The 22,590-nt window shown below is 39.3% G+C and overlaps 2 protein-coding genes across 7 annotated transcripts in view; one reads left to right on the top strand and one right to left on the bottom strand.

Annotated features, from left to right (window-relative positions):
• Window positions 1-1,896, bottom strand: part of arvcfb (ARVCF delta catenin family member b) — a 238,434-nt gene extending 236,538 nt beyond the window's left edge. Inside the window, exon 1 of the mRNA XM_042422420.1 lies at window positions 1,583-1,896. The gene's annotated coding sequence lies outside the window, so the exon portion shown is untranslated. The remainder of the gene's footprint in view (window positions 1-1,582) is intronic.
• tango2 (transport and golgi organization 2 homolog (Drosophila)) lies at window positions 817-20,983 on the top strand. 6 transcript variants are annotated; one of them, XM_042422427.1, is made up of 10 exons: window positions 2,967-3,071; window positions 4,083-4,207; window positions 10,235-10,323; window positions 11,737-11,856; window positions 11,949-12,066; window positions 17,868-17,935; window positions 18,134-18,287; window positions 19,504-19,608; window positions 19,766-19,852; window positions 20,035-20,125. In XM_042422427.1, exons 2-9 carry the CDS (start codon window positions 4,152-4,154, stop codon window positions 19,812-19,814), a joined length of 759 nt encoding a protein of 252 aa, XP_042278361.1. In that variant the 5' UTR covers window positions 2,967-3,071; window positions 4,083-4,151; the 3' UTR covers window positions 19,815-19,852; window positions 20,035-20,125. The 6 variants fall into 6 exon arrangements, with proteins under 6 accessions (XP_042278357.1, XP_042278361.1, XP_042278359.1 ...); XM_042422423.1 differs by lacking the exons at window positions 2,967-3,071; window positions 19,766-19,852 and adding an exon at window positions 817-1,038 and having other exon boundaries at window positions 20,035-20,983; XM_042422425.1 differs by lacking the exon at window positions 19,766-19,852 and having other exon boundaries at window positions 18,137-18,287; window positions 20,035-20,983.
• The last annotated feature ends 1,607 nt before the right edge of the window (window positions 20,984-22,590 follow it).

Below are 22,590 nucleotides of genomic sequence, written 5' to 3'. Positions count from 1 at the left end.
ATCACAGCAATTGGCCAGGTGTGTGGAGGTGAGGTCTCTTAAACTCCCCCTCCACTCAAAAATATGATTTTCTTCTTGATCCTACAGTTGGATGTTTGAGCTTCACCGTGCAGAATGATGTATGTGCAGAGTTTTCACATTCATCTGCTGAAAGTGGAAAGTTTCTCTGTGCTCATTGAAAATCTGATTCTAAGCCAATCCTGGTCCAATATTCAACTCACACAAGTGTGATGTGGAAACTTGAAGCCTCCAGTGCATAAACACTGAGAATAGACTTTACAGTGAAGTAGGAGACATCTTGTGTCCAGCAGTTAAATTTTTAAAATGAAATGTATTTACATATTTATAGATTCTGGAATATTTCATGAGGGAGAAGGAGGAGACATACTTTTAAGGATTTTAACAAGATAATTGAAGATATTTTTTTAATGGAAAAACCATATCAGACAAATGATTTATTTATGTATTTATTTATTGGGTTTATTCAATCTGCATATTGCCAGGTCTTTTTTTGAAAATGGATCTTGATGTATTAAGAATAGATTAATTCAGCAGTGGCAGTAAGGCTACGTCCAACTGCTGAGCTATAGCTTTGTATGGGTACCTTACCGATGGCAAGCACATCATTCTCTGTAATGGCGACTATGAACTGTGCAAAATTCAACTAAATTGTAACCAGAAGCTTCCTGCAACGGAGTGTAAGTTCAGGATTTCAATGGTTTTGTGTGCTAGTACTCACATTCAAACTCAAGAACAAGTAAATGCAAATGAAGTGCACATGCGCAAAGTTAATTACTCTAATTGCATCCAGCCACACATCCCGGGGCCATTAGTGCTGGCGGGGTGTGAAAGAGCTGACCAGGACTAATCAGCGCTTGCAGAGAACTTCATTTGAGGCTTCTTAACGACCTGAGCTCGGCTTGTTGTTTTGAAGCGTTCAGTCATTCTGGCGGTTACTCACTCGGGACACGAGTTTACAGCACTATTACACCAGCAACATCAGCCCGGCCGCTGACAGCCGCCCATTCTCCAAATAAGGTAATTAGAGGAGAGAGACCGGAAGACTCTCCATGGTAACTCACTCACAAACAGGAGGGGCCAAACAATGGACTCGTAAGGATGAGATGATTGACAGCTCGTTGCGGCTCACGCTCGCTGCCTCTGACTGCATCCATTTACGAACGAGGCTTACAAAAACACACGAATATAGTACACTTTATCAATATATTTGGCGCAATAAACCATTCCACCACATAAAATCTATTTTTTTCCTATCGTACCACATTAAAAACGCCGAGTAGGCTATTTAACAAAAGCGTTTTAAATCTTAAAGCTTTAACACACCGTCTGCACTAATCAACCTCATCTGCACCTGCTCACTCATCTTTAAGGAAACGTTTTGTTCGCGGCTTTTCCAATGTCCGTTTACACTGTAATTACGTGTTTGTTATTACATTGTCACACCCTCCCTCTCCTCCTGAGTTATAATGACACAGGCTAAAAACTTGATGCAAGATAAACACCACATGGATTTGAGCGAGAATGCAAAAGCGAAATAAAATAAAAGCTGTGTTGATGTTACCTCAGTTTCTCTTGTTCATCCTTGTTCTTAGAAGCAACGAAGAGACACTCCGGTGTGATGTGCAGTTAGTCCAAGCCTCGGCTGAATAACGCTGCTCTGCCTGCAACTTGGCTGCTGCAGTTACAACCGTGCAAATCTCAGATTGTAGTTGTCAGTTTTCTGTGTGCACGTTCCCTCCAGCCACGCGCCGCACCGAAGTCTCCTCTCTGATTTAAAAGTTACAACTTGCGCCGAAAGCAGCTTTCGTTAATAATTACTGTACTAGGGCTAATTAGTGCCTGCGACGATGTGTTTGTATGAAAGGCAGAGCAGCCTTTATCCCTCTCATGCTGTCGGTCACAGCTACTGTCTCCGCCCCATCACCACTCGCACAGTATTGGAGGAAATTTCTGATTGATTTTTTTTAATGATTTATGTGGAGAATCGTTAATTAAGTAATGTGCTCTTATTATCACTTCAAATTACTCTTATTTGGCCGACATTCAGTGCTATAATTATTTGCGTAAAAAAGCTTTATGCTTATAATCAAATACCACAAAACACAGAACATGAGCTTGTCACTCATATTTATCAGTTATATTTCATTTTATTTTAGCATCCGTTCTGTCTTCAGTTTCTCTAAATTCGACCACATCTAGTGGTATAATAATTTACTGGCACTGTGATATTGTCAAGTCAGCACAAATACCAAGAAAACGTCTAGTGAGTATTTTTTTCAAAGTAAATGTTTTAGTGAGACAGTGGTAACCAGAGTGGAAAACATAAAAATATATCTGTATTTAAGGGAGGATCTGTGCAGAAGAAACCAGACAGCCATTGGTTTGGTTTGACTGTTTTAAGATAGTGAGCATACTTCAAAGCAGTAGGCTATGCTGTGTGTTAAGCATCAAATATATATATTTTGTTTGTTTCCTACAACCCTCAATGAATGCAGCACTTCTTGTGCTTCAATCTCGGGACTGTATTCAGAGAGGGACACGTTTATGTAGCTCTCAGACCATGTAGGTTATGAGCCCAGAACAAATAAACTTGAATTGACTATTGGCTCATATTTTCCTGAGATGCACCTTAGCTTGACCTAAAGAAACGCCAGTTTATTCATTTTTTTTCCTGTCTTAAATAGTCAATCCTAAGCCATTATTTTATATAATTTCAGCAAAATATCATATTGTTTGCAACGTCAATGTTTTTATTTTCTTACTGAATTATAACCAACCGGAAATACAACTCCGCCGGTTTGTTGTTAGTTTGGTGGCTTTATATTGGTTTTTGACTGACCAATCAGAGAGAACTTCAGATCCTGGCTGGAGAAGCGCTCGTTTTATGTATTTATAGTGCCGCGGTGGGCGGGATTCACGACAAACGCACAGAGAATAAACCCGCATCACCCGCTGTAGAGGCTTATGAAACGACCGGAGACACAAATCGAGGTTACTCAATGTGAACACTTCCTTTTGGTTGTCAACAGCGAGTGGAAAGGAGAGAGGCAGTGAGTACAACTAGCAAACACCACACAGCAACACAGTTCAGAAGATAGCCGGCAAATAATTATTTGAACAGATTTGCAACCTAATGTGACGCAGATTACTGAGTATAAAGTTTGCTTCGTTTACTTTCCTGTCAGTGCCGTTATTGACTGTAACAGTGCTAACGTTAGCTTGTTATTGCTTGTGTTACCATGTTATGCTGAAACAAAAGTAGGTTAGTAATGCTATATGTTATAATATTATCTAACCATTGTCTGGGTCGTTTGTTATGCAAGGAAAGTCAACTTGCTTGTGACTAGCCACATAGCTATTGGCGAGGTCAACTTGAAGCAGGTCATTATTGATAGCTTGCCTCAATGCCACTCAGTTTTTTAATGCAGTGTTTAGACTGTTAACACATTCAGTTGATGGCAATTGTCTAATAATTAATTAAGTGGTATTAGGTGTTTACAGTAACTTATGCCAGTTTGAATGACAGTGTGATTCATGCTATTTCTGAATTTTATTACCTTAGTTAGTTCATTACACTTAAAAGAATGGTGAATGAAAAATGATAAATTTAATAGAAACTCTCTGATACTATGTGCGACACTTCTGAACATTGTTTACAAGGCTACCCAGCATGACGTGGATGGTTTATTTGCCTGTTTTGCAGCACATATAGTAAGCTAATATTTCAAAGTTATTAAAAAAAAATAAGGATTAAAATAATTTGGGAGTTGATGTTTTACTGAAATAATCAGTGCTTGATATGTATTTTTGTATTCTAAAGATTTGGAATAGTCTCAGGCTAGCTACAGTACACTGTGTGATCGCTGACAGTGAAGAAATCTCTGTTATCTGTAAGATATTGCACAATTTGAACACCCAGCTCAGTCTTCTCAGGTCATGATCTTGTTTCATAACAGATGTCTTCAATTCTGCAATCACCATCAGACACTCATACTCTCAAACACAAACCCAAAACACAGTTGCTTTATGTATCTTTCTTCTGTTCTTCTTCTTTCTGTCAGATATGAGTCAGATTTGAAGCCAGATGTGGACTAAGTGAAACCCTGTCATCAAGCCCCCACAATACATCCATGTGTATTATTTTCTTCAAGTTCGACCCCCGGCCTGCATCCAAAAATGCCTACAGGTAGACTAATTACCTTTTCATCAAATAATGGTACTTACTGTGCTGAATGCAATGTTTCTATATAAGAAAGCTAATTTGGTCAGCAGCCATGCGGCACAGGAAGAAGAACCGCTAAAGCAGAGGATTAGCAAGAAAAAATACAATGTCACAAAAATACATCATGCTACAAAAAGATCATGAAATGCATCACATGTGGAAATGTTATCATTCATTAACAACCATAGTTGGATACTACTAGCTAGAGCTGAGATGCAAATTACAAGAAAAGAAATCAGAATACGTAACAAATAAGGGAGCTGGCATCACACAGCCTACAAAACTCTGATAGTGATAGTTGCAACCAGAACTACTACAAATGTAACATATATCAGAGAACCAAACACCTGCAAAACTTGTAGGGATTTAATATCTTGCTTATTGACACTTTAGTAGAGTGAAAACGAGATTAAAGCACCTGTGCAGATTTTAACAGATTTTAAAACTCTGTTTATGTTAACCTTTAAAATCCTGAAGTACCCACCATTTATCTTAACAAACACGTTCCATGGCTATTTTTCTAAAGATACATTTTATGAAATGTGTAGGAAATCATTCATAATATATATTTATTTTTAATGTAGGATAACAGTACGGCTGTAAAAAGAGAAAGAAGGAAAAAACTGTGCTGGATTTGTATGTGGGTATTTCAATCAGAATTAGCATCATATAGCTTCAATGAAGTGATGGAGCATGAAGCTCCCTAAAATATATGTAATACAGTGTGATGTGTTTTTTTCTGATAAAACACCACACTGAAATAAAAATTAATGTAAGGGCATGTCATGTTTTGTCATCACTGCTGCAGTGACAGTGCTGCACTGTTCCTTATTTCATTTGATCCAAGGTTGTCAAGCCTGCCCCTCGGAGCTTTGAGCAGAGGTGGAGACAAAACACACAGAAGTGTTGTAACAAGGGAGCAAAGGATGAGAATATATTGTACTTCTCTGGAGTTTTATTACCTATTTTATAAATATGGGGAACCAAGGGACATTTGATTTTTTAGGTGTGATTTGCCTCAGTCTTGCACAGGCAAGGTCATAGATGTACTTTCAACATTATAATTATTGTAAAATATATGTCACATCATTTGCTCAAATCTTCCTCTTTAAAGGACTGGATAGATCTTTATGCAGCATACATGTGCCCTACAAAAGCAGTAAGTGCTAACTTTTCTGAGTTGGCAGCACAGACCAGTGCACTATGAGCAGTCAATGTGAGTTACGGGAGTCCAGTTTATTATAATCCCCCAGAGCTCGAGAGCAAGCACTCTACCTGCCCACAGTCCATCTCTGTCCTTCCCCCTGGGAGTCTGACCCCGCCTAAGGAGATCACAGCAGAGGTGTGTTATGAGTACTGACTCAGACCTGAACCTGGGGAAAGGTGAAACGTACTGTGTCCTAATGCGGTTACATCATTGCTAGCTATATATAGCAGACACAGACTGCTAGTTGCAGAAGTAGTTTACTTGTGCTGCAGTGATGTGTAAATCACAAAGACTGCAGCATAGTAGAAATTGGGTTGAAAGGCAAGATTAAAGTTTCATTAAGCACAATTATTACACTCCCTCAGCACAAAATGACAGGAATATATCTGCAGGGGTTAAATGGGTTCATGCTCAGCACAAGTGACTCAGTGATTACCAGCCTGCTGAGATTTCTGTATTTCGAAACTCAATTTCTAGCTGGCACCATTGTTTGTTTTGAACGTTTTCAGCCCCTCAGAATGGGAGCAGTGCTGCAAACAACCAACCAGCATTGTAATATACATATATTTGCCCTGTAATTATTAACCTTGTATTAGGTAAGTTACTGTCATTTAAAAATCCACAGGCCCACCAACAGTCCATAGAGGCTACTATGCTCATTACATCCAACAAGATGAAAGCAATGGACTAAAAAACAGCATACTCACAATTTTGTTATTCATGGAGCCTTGGCAGTGGTGGGACTGAAAATGTTTATCCTGTCACTCGTGGGCTGTCACTCGTGGCCAATTAAAATATGATGTATTCTGAGCAAGCTGACATTTTGGTCCAACGGTGGCACACAGGTAAAGCTCATGGAGTGTCCGAAGCTTTATGGGTTGATCCTCTTGGGAGCATGAATACGCTCAGTATGTTTCATAGCAGCCTGCCAATTAGATTTTGATATTTCATAAGTATGGCAATGTTGAGCTGTTGGTCAGTCGGTCCACCACTTTGGTCCAGACTGGAATATTTCAACAGTTATTTGACTGATTGCCACAGAGTTTTGTACAGACATTCATGGTCCCCAGAGGATGAACCCTGATTCCCTGTCTTTTCCTCTAACACCGACATGAGGTTGACAATTCTGGTTTTGAGTGAAATGTCTCAACAAAATTTTTCAGTTTCAGTTCTAGTCAGTTCTAGTTCTGCTGTTATATGGTGACAATGTTGCAATGTTCCTTATATAATCCTGTTCCAATGTTGTTAAGTGTGCCACTTGGAGCTTTAAGCTGAGGTGGAAACACACAAATAACGCTATAGCAGCAACAAAGAAGTAAAGGGAAGGAAATGTTCTATTCTACAGTTTTATCCATTTATAAATATGAGGAACCAAGGGATTTCTATTTTTCAACTACTGGATGGATTGCCATGACATTTGGTACAAACATTCATGTTCCCCTCTGGATGAAATATAATGGCTTTCCCATCATCCTCTGCCATACTTTGTGTTAAGTGCTAATTAGCAAATGTTAGCATGCTGGATGTTAAGCTAAAATGGTGAATGTGATAAACATTACCTGCTTAACATCAGCATGTTAGCATGCTGCCATTAGCATTTAGCTCTAAGAATGGCCGTGGCTAGCATGCTAGCATGGCTGTAGACTGTTTTTGCACAAGTAGAAATTTTGGACTAACGGTAGCTCTAGAGAAAAGCCGGGGCTCCCAGAAACACTCCCAGCTATTAGTTTTCCAAAATACCTTGTTATTGACCAAATGGTTGATCAAGGATGAAGTTTGGCCAGACGGTAATGCGAAGGTCAGGGGCTCACCAATTAATTAGGGATTATCCTATGGGGACCATAGTAACTCTTGAATGCCAATACCAAGTCTGCAAGCCACTGTGTTAAATAGAAAGGCAAACAGAGTAACAGCAAAAGTCACAGAAAGCTTTGATACCTCTCTGCTCCTCAATATCCCCCCTACATGATGCAGCTGGCTGTTACTGTGATCATAGCTGTTTGCATGTGGTTTCCCCCTCAGGATCTGATAGCAGATGCTCTCTTGTGTAGCATCATTAGTGTTAGCTTTGTTTTCGGCAGCAGCAGTAGCTCACACGGTGCCATGGGAACACTTGACGTTATCATTAGCCTTTGATGTACGGAGGTCAACCCCTATTAGGTCAGTTTGGTTTATCTGTCTTAACAGGATCCACGTTCCCATCCTGCAAGATTAATAGGGGGACCACTACTGCCAAGCTCAGAGGAAATATACAGCTGCTGTAGAGGTCAATACATTTCATTGGCCTTTTCCGGCATGTGGACTGCCTCTGCAGTGTTTAAATCCATATCTCTAATTCTATAAATGTACAATGATTAGTTTAATTTACAAAGGTACAAATGTGTTAGTACATTGCATGTGGAATAGACCTTAGATTTCATGAGTCTACAAAGTGATTCTTTGCTGAAATGCTTTACAATTCATGTTTACAAATTTCACATGGCGCTATAGTGAGAGGTCATCTTTTCCCCTGAGCAATGGAATAATTGTTTCCTGTGTTTCATAACTGCTGAATAGGGCAGATGAGCTGGATGAAGAGTTGTGTGTATGTGTGTTGCTGTAGTATGTGAGTAGGGGGTAATATACACTGAGTGAGGATATACTGTATAGCCATTAATTGATGTTGCATTTCCTGGCCATACAACTGACGATATTGACCTGCTAATAAAGTGTTATAGAAACTAATGGCTGGTGTTGCACTAGACATAGGTCACAATGGAGTCTCTAGTTGTTAATGGCTATGACCATAACAGCATCATTACTCAGTGACACCCTGGACCATTGAGTAATAATGCAGGTCAGAGTATAGTTCAGTGCTTATCTGATAGCCTGTCAGACTACAGAGTCTCATTCATGGTGATTTATTGTAAATCAGAACACATTTTTGTTCAGGCTGTTCACTCTTGTTTGTAGAAGTAAATGTTTGTGTTGTAGCCTCGCTGTGGCAATTAACACAGATTGAGAGTTTGATAAAACACCTGCAAAGGTTACTGACGTGAGACAGGCACAGCCAGCTTTGCAAAATTAGGTAAATCTGTCAAATTATGCAAAACTTGTTATTGAAATTTATTTTAACCCCTTAATATCCATTTGTCCCTTTAAGTGGCTTTAGAGAAGGTGGTATCATCTTCCATACTGTCTGACAGTATCATATATGCTCTCTATCAGCTTGTTCCAACTCTTCATTGAAGCTTCAGTACACTGAGTGAAAAACCCAAGACTCCATGTTTTTATGGCTTCACTGTTCTACTGAAAGGAAATATTTTATTTCTCCAAAATTCAGCATAACATATTTGTCATAATTTGGGGCTCTCTCTTTCTATTTAAACACTAAACAAAGATGATTTGACATAATGAGACAACTGTGAGATTAACTTTCTACCAGAGTGTCTTTATTGTGTTTTTTTTTTTTTTACAGTGTTCTAAAATTAATGAAAACCAGTGGCTGTCTGAAAGAAAGGAAATGGTACTCATAAAAATAAAACACTGTGCTATACTCTAGAAAGTGTCACAGTAATTCAAAGTATATGTAAAACATCCAAAAACAGCATAATTGCACCAAGATGATGTATCATACTGGCACAGCCTGTGCACGGAGTCTGGTGAACTTGGATCACAAGTGGCTGGCTGGCTGTTACTTTTATTATGGCTTGTCCTTTGGCTGTCTCTTTGCTTTTGATCCTCTTTCCTTTGGTCATCATCAAAGGACATCCTCCTCCTTGTAACCTTGAACTTTTTATCCTCAGTCTGCATCCAGCTCAATCAATTTGTAAAAATACTGTACTTGGATACATCTGAGGCCTCTATTAAGCTTGAAAACCTACAACACCGTGTCCAGGCAACTGGCAAAGAGTCCACTAACTCATTAGTATAAAGATGACCTGTCTAAATCTCAGGCAAGATAAAGACTTACTGTCAGATTGCATTCACTGTTGTAGAGATTGTTATTTTGTTGAAGAAACATTTGAGAAAGCATGATTGATTACTTACAGTCTACATTTATAAATTGCACTCAGGTGCTTACCTAACAGTAGTTTATATACTCACACTTCCAGACAGATATAAAGATATTCCTGAAGAGTAATGTTCTTGTGTGTTGTCGAGGATGAATTTAATTTTGTATTTCATCACCCTTTGTACAATGATTTGAGGGACAGTTTGTTTGAAAATATCCAATTGGAAAAACCCTGATTTGTTTTGGTTGTCAGAAGCTGATATGTTAAGTTGTTTTTGTTTTAGCGAGAGGCTTGGTTGCTAAGACAGAGAACACTGTATCCATCATAACAGGACATTTCTTCCATGTAAATTAAATGTTCTGAAATGTTTTGAATCTTTGGAGCTGTACATCATGATCTGTCATGTGTCCATCCAGGACACTTACATAAACAAATCAGTTAATCAATCCAATCATTTGGAAGGTGTACATGTTATATCCAAAGCACAGAGACAACAGATGTAACAGAAAGTCTGATGTTCTCATGACCCAAGATTAATCTTTAAAAAAAAAAAAAAAACATGTGATAAACTGCCAGGTGAGAAAGAAGATAAAGTAGATGGAATGTGTCATGTGTTCACGATGATGAATGAGCTGCTGATGATGGATTTACTGCTGCAGCCAGTGACGGCCTTCTGTAACACCTCATTGGTTCACATCAACAACGGATGAAAACGACACACTGAATGAACAAAAATAACAAAACAACTTGCCGCCGCCGCTCTCTCTCTCTCTCTCTCCCTCTCCTCAGGCTAATTTTGGCTGCAAACAGAGATGAGTTCTACAACAGGCCGTCCAAAGCTGCAGACTTCTGGGGGACCAACAGTGAGATTCTCAGCGGTAAGTCTTTATATTCCAGATATAAAGGCTTCCCAGACCAGCTCACCACTCGCCATTTCACCACCTCACAAATACATGTTGCGCAGGCTTTGTATTTGTTTGACTTTATTGAACCACTGCGGTTTGAAAGCTCTTTTGCAACTGAGATCTGGCAAAGAATGCTGCATATCAAGTTGTAGACAAAACAATCAAGCAGAAGATAACATTTGTAACTGATATATTAACAGTTTTTGGTTATATCCAGACAAACGGAACACTTTAATACATAACTGTTGTGGCTCTGCAACAATATATTATGTGTGAGATTATAAAAGCAGCAGCTGTTGGCTTTTTAGCGCTGTTTGACTACAGTTTTATTCAAGGCTAAATAGCTTTGAATAGTCAAGGAAAAATCTGTCTCCTTCACCTCGGAATGGAATTCTCCTCCGCTCTGTCACAGGACATCCACACCCACAATAAACTATATTTAATTGACTGATGTCCAGTACACATTATAGCCAAGCAAAGGAAATCAATCATCTTTTTTTTTTTTTTTTCTTCTGAAGGAGGAAACGCAGAGATAGCCTCATTGTTCATCAGTCTCCTTCGCCCCTCTGTAATAGAGGGGTCAGGACTCCAGTAGTGGGCCCTTAATTGATGGCTGCTTTTATGCGATGTGACAGGAATAAATGGCTCTGCCTTATCTGCGGGACTCGGGGGAGGGCGGAGGCAGGGCCCTGAAGGAGACATAGCATGACGAGAAAGGGAAGTAAGCTATAGCTCCCAGTGGGATCAGGCTAGCTTTCCATCCACCTCCAGAGGAATAAGATCGTTTGGCTCTCTTGGTCACTGTCAGTGTAAGTGGTCCTGTCTTTATTGATCACCAGGAAGTGCAGTAGACTTGCAGGGCACTGCTTTTTTTCTGACATGTGAAGAAGAGGAATGTGGAAAGAAAACAACAGAGTTATTGATCTATAGATTTTTTTATTATTGCCAAAGCATATACTCAAGGGCGGTCCAATCAGAGGACATTTAAGTTTTTATTTTCAATTTCTTTATATACTTTTACTAATTTCTAATCTCTTAATTTGTGATTTTTATGTGTTAGTGACAGTTAGCGGAGATCACATTCGTCATGTATATCTTCATGCAGGCTTGTTCAAGTTCAGTATATTTTATTACTTCCTTTGCCTTTAACTTTTAGGATTTTTTTAGGAAATGATTTGGTAATTAAGACCATGTGGGAGTTGTGCAAAAGAAATTCAAAAGCTATTATTCATCTCACACATTGAAGTCATGTGAGAGTCTTTTGACATATTGTTATAGTTGATATTCCACATTCCTATGGACACTTATTTTAGCCCCCAACTGAAGTATGATTTATGTTGCTGCTGGGTTTAATAAACATTCTTCCACAACTACACTATTAACCAGGCTTGGACCTAGAATATGGTAAGGAAGGAGGATCATGGCTGGGGATCAGCAAGAGAGGCAAGCTGGCTGCAATCACAAACTACATGGAAGGACGTCCCAACCCGGACGCACAAGGACGAGGTGAGTCAGCTGTGTGAGCAGGGTTTTTTTTTTACTGATTTATTGGCTGCATCATTTAAGAAGCGTTTCTTTGAACTCTTACCATTGTGCAGGTTTCCTGGTGTCTAACTACCTTACAGACAAGGATCAGGACAGCTACTCCTACCTGAAGAAGGTGTCAACAGAAGGCCACCTGTACAATGGCTTCAACCTCATCACAGCAGAATTCAAGTGAGTAAAAGGTGTGGTGAAATTTAACATGATGAATTTGACTCCACAAAGTAATGTAAGAAATATGTAATATGGCCACCTATGAATGTCAGATTATAAGACAGGTTCTTTATTACAGAGACCAGAGACATTGGCGTTCTGGCACACTGAAGGATTTTGACTCTGGGATTTTTTGAGAGTCGTTGAAATTGGGTTGTAATTCAGCTCCTTTGTGTTCTGGCCTTCTCTTAGCTCGGAATGAGACTGCAAATGCAGCGTCTTCATCTCTGGAGTGCTAAACAGGCAGAGCCGAAAATCTCAGATGCTTCACTGAGAGAGAGCCAGCATTAAAATTCTAAGGGAACACCTGTTCATATTTCAGGGTTTTTAGATCTAGACAGCATTAAAAAATAATGAGAGTTTTTTTTTTCCCCCTATCTTCTCCACCAGCCTGACTTGACTGGATTTGGTAACCTAGGGAAAACAGAAAAAATCAAAGAGGGATCAGTGCAGACCAAGATAGCTGTCATGGTGGAGGCCCCTGTAGACAATTGGCATGGAGACAGGTCTCAGTTTCTGCCAGAGAGAGGTTAGAGGTTCAGCTGCAACACTCCCCCTACCACACCGTAGTCCTGCCGCGGGAGGGAAAAAAATCACGGTTTCCATTGTGGATTTTGGTGTCATGATCTGTGTATCCTGGTAACATGGCCTCAAGCAGGATCTCCTCTCAAAAGGGATTTTCTTATGCTACTACACCTTTTCCTCCGCATTATTTAGCATTGCTTTCAACTTAGAGAAATAGAACTTAAACTGACCATTTGCAAAGCCCCTTTCCCCATGAATTACTGCTCTGCTCTGTTTTCTTACAGCAGCTTTTTAAACAATGAGTCCTTGATTTCAGACAGAGATAGACATCACAGGCTTCTCATTTCCAGCCGGCAACCGTAGAGTTTACCAGCTGAAATGACAACTGTCAGCAGATTTTATCAGCTGCAGCTCACTAATTAAGCTAACATTAGCTCCATAAGTTGACTGAAAACACAACGTCACTGGCTGATTTGTTTTAAATCAAAAACCCTGTAACAAGGGTGAATAAGCACTTATTGGCTACATACATGACATAATGTGCAATGCATTTAGAAAAGATGAACATAAAGAAACATTGTTTTTGTATTAAAATGTTGAACTAGTTAGTTATGATGAGAAACATGTAAGATTAGACTGTTATATCATACTAACCCAAGCTTGTTTGGCTGCTTAGCTTACTTAGGTTAGATTTTCACTTTATTGTTCATATTTTCAAACAGACAGGAGGATTTAACGTTACAAAAGGCTTTTAGGGTGAGCACCAGCTGGACATGTGACATGTACATTTGTTTCAGTACATTTCATTGAGATAATAAGGTATTATGTTGAATACAAACTTAAAGAAGAGGCCAGAGCAAAATTTGAGGCAAAATTATTTTAGTTTGACAGAAGAGAACAGTTATAGGCCTATGTTAATCAAAGTCTACACCGCTGGCATAACAGCTCATATGTCACATGCATTTTTAGGCTTCAGGTCTATTTTTCTTCATTTCATACACGCAACTACAGTTATTGTGATTGGACTCTGAACACTTCAAAAACGCAGGTGACCTATGCTCAACACTACCTGAATGCCTCCTGTGTAGACACACAGACGAAGCACTCACTGCTGCTGCTGCTCTGCTTTGCTTTCTGTGTAGACAGTGTAGAAACAACCTGTCTCAAGCACTCCTACAGTTTCATGGCACTGTTTAGACATGTGTAAAAAACACATATGGTGCGTGTGTCTACACCATATAGGAACAAACATTTCCTCTGCGCCATCATACCATAATGCACATAATAGCAGTGGATGGCTCAGCTGTCATTTTTTATAGACTATAGACATCAGGATATGCAAATATCCTTGTTAGATCTTGTTAGACCAGGAGTTGTAGTTGCACTGCCCCAATGCCATTCCTCTTTAATGAAAGAATAAGGTGCCACTTCAGTATGTCCAGTATGTGTGTTTATGTGCGATGATGCCTTATGTCCTCCGCTTTTACCGACCTGTCATATGGGATTGAAATCACTGAACAAAGCTTCGTGCTTTGAAAGTACTGTGTATGTTTCTTCCCCTCAAATGCTGGTCTGTTGGGAGCCCTTTCACTGTAGATAGAGATGACACACAGTGACACAAAGCAAGCACAATACATCCTTTTTAATAAACACCATCATTACTAGCCTATTTGTTTTCCACTCTAGTGTGTCCAGCAGCTCAGAGGAAATAAGGCGTCTGGTTTCTTCCGAATCAATAACTACATCTGGCGGATAGAGAGTAGCTCTGTATTACAATTAGAGGATTTCTCTCATCTGTAACCAGACACGATTTATGATGTGATGGCGGTGGGGGACAAGATGTGCCAGCCATTTTAAGGCATTCTCTGTCTTCCTCTTGTTTTCAAGAGTGTGTGATCACCCTCATTGGGATTCATATGAGAGATAGAGTGTACACTTAATGCACAACCCGGAGGAGCAGGCTGGCATTCAAACATTTCAGTCTGGCCATGATTCATAAGTTGCTTGTTTTGAACTGTTTTGCTTGTTAAACTAATACCTCCTTGATTAATAATCTATCACCATGTTGAGTTCTACATGCGAGTGATTTGGTCAGTGACAGCAGTGGTAGTCCCAGATCATTGCACTGAGCATTCGCCTCAGTGGAGCTAATGCCGTATATATTTCAATTTTGATCTCAGATATTCCGTGCTTGATGCTCTCAAGGCTCCATATCCAACATTTCATCTGACTTTCCTATAGCTTTGGTTTTTGATCCCACTTTATGTCACTCTTGCTTTAAAGTCAATGCCCAGAGATTATCAATTTTAATGAATATCTCCTCTGATGTCTGCCTGCAAAGAAATGCCTCGCTTAATACATTTTCAGTCAAGCGGAGTGTGGCTGTTTTACAAAAACAACTTTAGAAAGTGGTTCAGTTATATGGCCTCAAACCATGTGTTGTAGTTCTTGGCAGAATCTTGTTGGAGCTGAAAAAGGAAAACAGTGGTGCTGCAGATACGCACATTCCAGAGTATCAGGGGTAGATGAACTCTCAACATTTTGATGAGGAACAACTCTGAATAGCTGTCTCTTCCAAAAGCTAGTGTGGTTACCTATGAGGGAAACACATCCGCTTTTATAGAATAGACCAGGATTTTCTCAATTAGCAGTAGATGCTCATAGTAAATAGCCAAAATATACTGTAGTGCTGCATTGTTGGTTAAGTGGACCCAGATGTCCAAAAAATTGCCACAAAAATCTAAATAATGTTGATTTTGGCTATATATATTTTATATCAGAGAGGAGATCTGAACCCCATTACATTTTTCCTACATTTATCTTGCCATGAAAGTCTGTCTGATCTCATGTTGGCTAATTTGTCTAGGTCAGGTGTGATAAGATTTCTTTACTGAAGTTAAACAAGAATAAAATGCTATTCCGCCGTTAGTAGTTCAGCTTGGGTTCACGCACAGTGGCTTATGCTGAATTGAGGTACCACATGGATATGTTTATTATTTATAATGATTAAAACAAGTTCATAGTTTTTATACTGTATCTCAGAATATAAAAATGATGATTTTTCCCAGTGTGCTTTATGTCTCCATGTGTGGGTCTGGATGCTCAAATGTGTGTGACTGGAAATGAAGAGTACATGACAGTACATCTACATTCTGAAGCGACAATGCTGAGAGCTCATCCAACCATCTCCAGGCAACTACACCACAGCTGGCGATAGGGAAACCGCTCTGCAGCTTCAGTATAGAGGACTCTTCATTAGAACGTCTCCCAGCCAGCATACTGATTACCTCTCTGACTGAGATCTGAAAAAGCCTGTTTTCGACTCTTCCCTCCTCGTTCTCCCACTGCCCAGTGGCGATGACCTCCTGCTGTTCCCTCATCTCAGCCCAAATCAACCCCACAGCACACCTGATGGGACTTTCAATATTCTTGCCAGTTTCAAATTGAAGAAATAGAGCTATCTCCTCTGGAAATCCTCCACCAGCTACCACCATGTTCAATTTGATGCATATCAGGCAAAGTGTATGCACCGACACCAAGCCTCTCTGGGTGTTGTGCAGCTCAGGTCGCAATATCAATATCAAAGTAGTATTTTAAACATTGCGTTTGCCCCTAACCGAACTGACAACAGGTAAAAGCTTTACAGATTCTTCCGTCTCCCTTCAGGGTACAGTGCCATCTGGTTTCCCATTGAGCGGCTGCTATGTACATGCATGTATGAAGGTTGGCCGCTATCACCCGTGTCAACATTGGCCAATATGCTGTGCTCATAGTAACCCTAGGAACACAGAAAGAGTGTTTGTTTATTCAGACAGTCTAACTGGGTTTGGCTACAAGTCTGGGAGCAATATCATATCAAATCTCTGATTTGTTGTTGTCTGAGAGATAGTGTAATGTCAACCTAGGGCTTTCAGGATTCTCTCTCAGCTGCTTGGACACAAAACACTCAGGAAATGTACACAAGACAGAGGAGCTCTCGCACAGACGGAAAAGGATGGCCTCTGCACAGTGGCAACATGTGTATACCTAATCATTTGTAATAAATGAAAGTGTGAGAGAGAGTGAGACTTGGTAGTTTGCTGAAAAAGAAAAAAAAAAAGAATATCCCTTAAGAGGCATGGTATGAATTATAAAGGAAGTACAAGATAACAAACAGACTTATCAGATGAGATGATTTTGATTAGGCCGCTCATGTTAAAATGCGATTTGCAAGCATATTTATTGTCTTGTACTAATGTTACTTGTCTACTTACGTCACATAATCTCTTACTTCGTTCTGTCTTTGTGGCTCGATTGCCAACTTTTAGGTGGAATTCTGTTTTCTGGAAAAAAGTAATTTTCACAAAGATCAGTTCAAAATGTCAGACGGCTTAAATATGATTGTTAAGAGGTTATATGGCAACATCACCTGTTAATGGTGATGTATGGTAGAGATCATTGGGCTATACTTCTTTTGCCCAATTTGTATTCTGGCTCTTAAAACTATCCAATAAATTGTGTTGCAGCACTACAAACCCAGCAACATATTCTGTTCCTATCTTGCCAGCTCTCGACTGGGAAACTCTCCAAGTTAGATGTTGAAGCAGTGTTGCACCACATTTCAGATTGACTGATGCCACTGGTATGGCTGTCATAAAATTGACATCAAAAAATTCATTCCCCTCACTGGTTCAAAGGATTTGGTCATAATTTATTATTCACTCTCCTGTACCAAAGCCGTCATAGATGCCCTTGATGTCAGATAGATTTTTCAGACTGAATAAATTCCCTCTAACTGAGGACTTTGCAAAGAGATCTAACACCGTAACTAAATGGTTTTGTGGTAGTCAAAGGTGTTTGCAGCACTAATTTGTATTTTGAAGCCTTAATATCACCCAGTTGTTCCTTTAGGATAAGATTTAAATTATGCAATTAACTACGGTGTTGGGTATTTTCCCATTTGAATTGCCTCTACAAATGAAACCGGCTTCTTAATAACTATTTTCCAGGACTGCAAAGAATCAATCATTAAAGAATATTGTATGGTGCACTATTGATATTCTCTTCCACCCTGAGCGTTCATTTTACATGATTCCCTCAGGTGTGCTTCTTTGAACATCATATTTGCTGTATTTGCATTTATTTCGAGAGCGTCAACACATTATGACTCTTGACACAGCCCTCATAATTAGACATACAAAGTTTAATCATCACTAAATGCAATCTCTAATTTTCCATCTGTATTGTGTCCCATGTAGAGCCAAACAAGATATTGTGTGTTACTATGGAAACAGAGGCAGCCCAGAACCCATCCATCTAAAACCAGGTCTGTGTTTTTAATATGGTTGCTGTAGAAACCGTTCATTTCATCTCATTGGCCCATTCACGTTAGCCTGACATTTCCATGTTGCTTGAGCTCTGTTTATTGGGTGACGTGCCATGAGGTCACTAACTGTGCTCACTAGTTTATATATTGGTCTGTGTGTCTGCATATTTTGCATGTCCTTTTTCATGTCCCTCTCAGCAGGAATCTACGGTTTGAGTAATTCGCTGCTGGACACGCCATGGAGGAAACTGCTGCAAGGCAAGCGTCAGTTCACCAGCATCGTGAACGACCAGTCACTGTCCTGCGATGGACTGGTGCAAGAGCTGCTCAACGTCCTTAATAATGAGGAACTGTGAGTGCTGAACACAAATCTGTAGATTCACACATCATAACAACAAATTTCATCTAAACTTGTGTTTATAAATCATTTTTCGAATGATTATTTAAAACAATTGTGTGGGTTAAACATGTGAATTGCCATCAGTGGCGTAATGAATGTTAACATGTAGGAGTTATTTGTATCTACAGTCACGTAGTGGCATTTTATGAAGTTGGTTGCTGTACAGGGGGTTAAAACTGTGATTGATTTGGGGTACACAGAGCTGGACAGAGGCCTTGGAACATGCCAGGGATTATAGATAGCGGGTCTGAGTGAGCTATTGTGATGGCTTGTAATTTTTAGCTACACCCAGTGTTGATTCCTCTTTATAACACAGAAACTTTTGCATAATTATTTGTTATGCTACAAGGGTATTAATACCCATAGAAATGATTTAATGCACTCTGCATATGCAACTTTTTCTGTGTTTAATGTGCATTGTTTTCACTTTAAAATAAGTTGTGTAGATACAGTATTTGGGTTAAACTGAGGATTTGTCTAAAATCTGTCTGATCAGCGGTGTTTTTGTGGTGTGTGGTCACCCCTTGTGCTCCACTGCAAAGCTGTGTTTAGACTTCATAACAACATATCTCAACAAGAGGATGTTTAGTAAGAAGTAGTCATAACTGAAAGGAATGATGGCCAAAACAGCAAAAATTTGACCCAGGCTGTGAAACCTCAATTCCCTATTAAGCAACTCGGAGCACAGAGCTGCAAAAGAATTTTTGAATTATGTTTTTGTTGAGAGAGATAAGCATGCAGTACACTTGAGCTGAAGAATCAGCTACATCTAGCAGTCTTCCCACTCCTTCAAATTCTCAGCCTTCATGAAGAAACTGGTAAACTAGCTGTTGTCCTATGTATAAAGCACAACAAGATCCAGCAACTGCATGGCTTATTTCTCACTTGAAATATTTTCAAAAACAGATTAAAATGAGATTTTAGCCAAGAAAAACTTTCCAAACAAGCCTTTATCATTTAAAGTTTGAACTGTAATCAGAAACAGCCCCAAAAAGTGGTGTGATGTACAAACCTGGCTGAGAAAGCATTTGTGCAGGTGTTGTTTCTATGTTATTGTGAATAAATTAGGTTAAAGGGAAAATACACTGACAATATGACAGAATAATGCACCAAAACACACATAACTATGAACCTTACTAAAGAAGTGTATTGTGTGTTTGTTTAACAGGAACGCACCTGATCCAGTTCAGGAGACGCAGGGTGAGGGTTACAGCAAGCCCATGATCCAGGCTCTGTCAGCAGTGTGTGTTCGCTCCCCTCATTATGGCACAAGGTCAGTGTCTTCCACCCACGCCAAATCTCTCTCTACCATCTCCCCAGTGTTTGTCTCCTTCTGAGGTAACTGACAGGGCTGTGCTAACCCGCAGGATCATAGTCAACATAGAACTTTTTGGTACATAAAAATCCCCAGTGTAATCAATCCTCCACAGCGAGAAAATGAAAGGGAATCGACTGCACTGTGATGCCACGGTGGATTAGTGGATGCAGAGACTGTCCTGTAGCCAAAAAACCAGAGGGTCAGTCCATGCCAGAATCACCATCAAAGTGTCCTTTAGCGAGGCACCTTCTGCCACTGCCTGCTCATTCTAGATAAGGGCCAAATACCTCAAATGTGTAAATGGGACTGCTAAATGATCGTGATTCATTTGATATTTTTTGTGTTTGTTTGTTTGTGTCCCCTTTATCCCTGCCGGTTCAGGACCAACACAGTTATCCTGATAGACGCAGAAGGGAACGTGACCTTCACAGAGCGCACCATGCTCAACTGTGACACAAGCAAATGGAGCACCAATTCTTTCCAGTTCCAACTGCAAGTGTGAATACATGATGGAGGAAACCCACTCTGTGCCTTTCAGCATCCCCTTTCCTTCCACCAACCCCCCACCCCAAGTCCCCGTTCCTCCAGCTGCACTTCCACATAGCAGCTCTGTGAACATGAAGACTCTTCAGCTAGTCAGCACTTGCTGCCTCATTAACACCAGTGATACGTATTTCTTATTCTTGATTTAAGTTAAAATGCATCTTTTGAACATGTGTGCTAATTTAAAAGATTGCCAAAGAACATATATGATTTTGTAGAGGAAAATATTTTACCTGTATGTCACAAAACAGCAGGGTTGGGTCGCTTTATAATAAATCAAATCCATTAGACCGTTAGAGATTGCCGGCTTCCTGCTTAGAACTGCAATAACACACAAGATTATTTTAGTGCAATGAAATTGATCCATATCAGTGTCAGATTTTTTTACTTTGTAAAATCCATGATCTTTAGTGAATATAGACTTAATGTACAATTTCCAGACCGCTATTTGAATCGCTTCCTTTAGCTGCAATAGTTTACAGCTATAACAATCTAGCTAATTCTTTTGTTTGACACATTAAGTAATTCATAGGGTCACCACTATTTTTCTAGAGAAAATGTCATCTGTATAACTAATAGATTAAAATTGCCTGCTATTTAAATTTCTTATTACTGTTACCCCATTACAGGTAACTGGTAATGCCCCAACCCTGGTGCTGGTTATGACAAGAATTTGAATGTTGAATGTAAGCTGTGTCAGGCACTGTGCCTCTGACCGCTTCCATGATAGGATGAATGCATTTTACAGCTGCTTGACAATAAAAACAATATCTTATCTAAACACTCACATTTGGTTTCCCAGATAATGACTACTGACCGTTTTAGTGATAGACACACACACACACAGAAACACTGGAAGGAACAGAACTTTCTTAGTAACCACTTCATATCCTGATGTGTTTGTGCACCTGTTTGGTGGTTTCTACATTTTACTCTAAATCAAGAAGACAGCTGAGCCTTTCTTTAAACTGGATGTATTTTACTTCACTTTCTGTGTTTTACTTCACTTTCTGTATTTTTTCCTTACGCATTTACCCATCCATGTTAATGGTCAAGGTGTGGAGTCACCAATTTAAAAGCAAAAATGCATACTCATCAGCATGAAGAAAGCTTTTAAGTGGTTAATAAGCTCAAACCGGAGAAAGTGGCATTCAGTTATTTGATCTCTGTTGTTATCAGTTCATGGTTACCTTTTATGTTCTCCATATATACAGTACTAAAACCAGTTTTGAAAAAGTAGTTCCAATGTCTTGTGTGTAGAGGAGGTGTGTTGCAGTGAGTTTGCACTTAAGCTGCTGTGCCCTCAGTTAATATCACTCTTAAGGTGCCCACAAAAGCAGAACTCAAACCTGATAGGAATTCTGATTAAAAAAAATTCACCTGTACTTTGATCTACCATCACTTTCATAGTGCTATGTGTTGTCCCAGATGGCATAAGAAAGTGTATAGCAGACTGTACTCTTTACTCTCTTTTTCACAGAGAACATTTTGACATATCACAGTGGGAGATGCACAGGTGTGAACAATAAAGTTAATTATGGCTGAATTCCATTTAGCTGCTTCGGTTTCTTGGTGCTTGTTAATGTAAATAGTAACACCTGTGCTTTTACTACCATGATAAGTCAAAATATCTGATGTGGAAAGGGTCTCTTGTACCTTTTATGATGAGAAAACAGAATATACAAAGTTATAGGCAGGGCCAATATCACTGCATTGATTTAAATCTCAAAAAAATATGAAAAATACTGTTGTATTTTAGATAGATATTGTTTACATACACATAATTTATCTCAGTGCATTTAACCCTAAAGTTACCCTAACCTAATGTAAATTTTAATGTGATGCAGTTAACAAGCCATCTCAACTATCCCGTATTAATAGTGGAAAAAAACTGTATTCAAGATAAAAGCACAGGGCTAAAGCTGTTGTGATCTATTGTTAGTGAACATTGACCCCAACTGGATAGTTGAGATATTACAATAAACATGATCCTAATGAAGTCTGTTTAAGACTTCAGGATATTTTCAATACATATTTTCTGATAGTTGGCAAGTAGCCATTCTTTATCTCCTATAGTCGCTGGATTGAACAGAAGAAAAGAAAACTATGAAAACAGGCTGTGCTCACAAACATCCTCCCGCTGTAGGTGCAGAAAGAGTAGACATCTTGACAGCATGGTTCAATTACATTTACCTGTCAAAGCACCTTGGATGACAGTTAATAGCAGTTATACTTGTAACCCTTGAAAATCTACAGATTTCACACTTAGCACAGAAAAAAACAATATACATTTAGTTTGATAAATGTGTTTGGCAGCATCCACAGACAAGTGAGTAAACCTTGCTTACCTGTCAAATAAAATTGGTCCATGTTTGTAATGGAATATAAAAACAA

Source organism: Thunnus maccoyii, chromosome 9 (assembly GCF_910596095.1).
Source record: "Thunnus maccoyii chromosome 9, fThuMac1.1, whole genome shotgun sequence".
NCBI classification, from domain to species: Eukaryota; Metazoa; Chordata; class Actinopteri; order Scombriformes; family Scombridae; genus Thunnus; species Thunnus maccoyii.
This window is presented reverse-complemented; position numbering and strand designations above follow the sequence as displayed.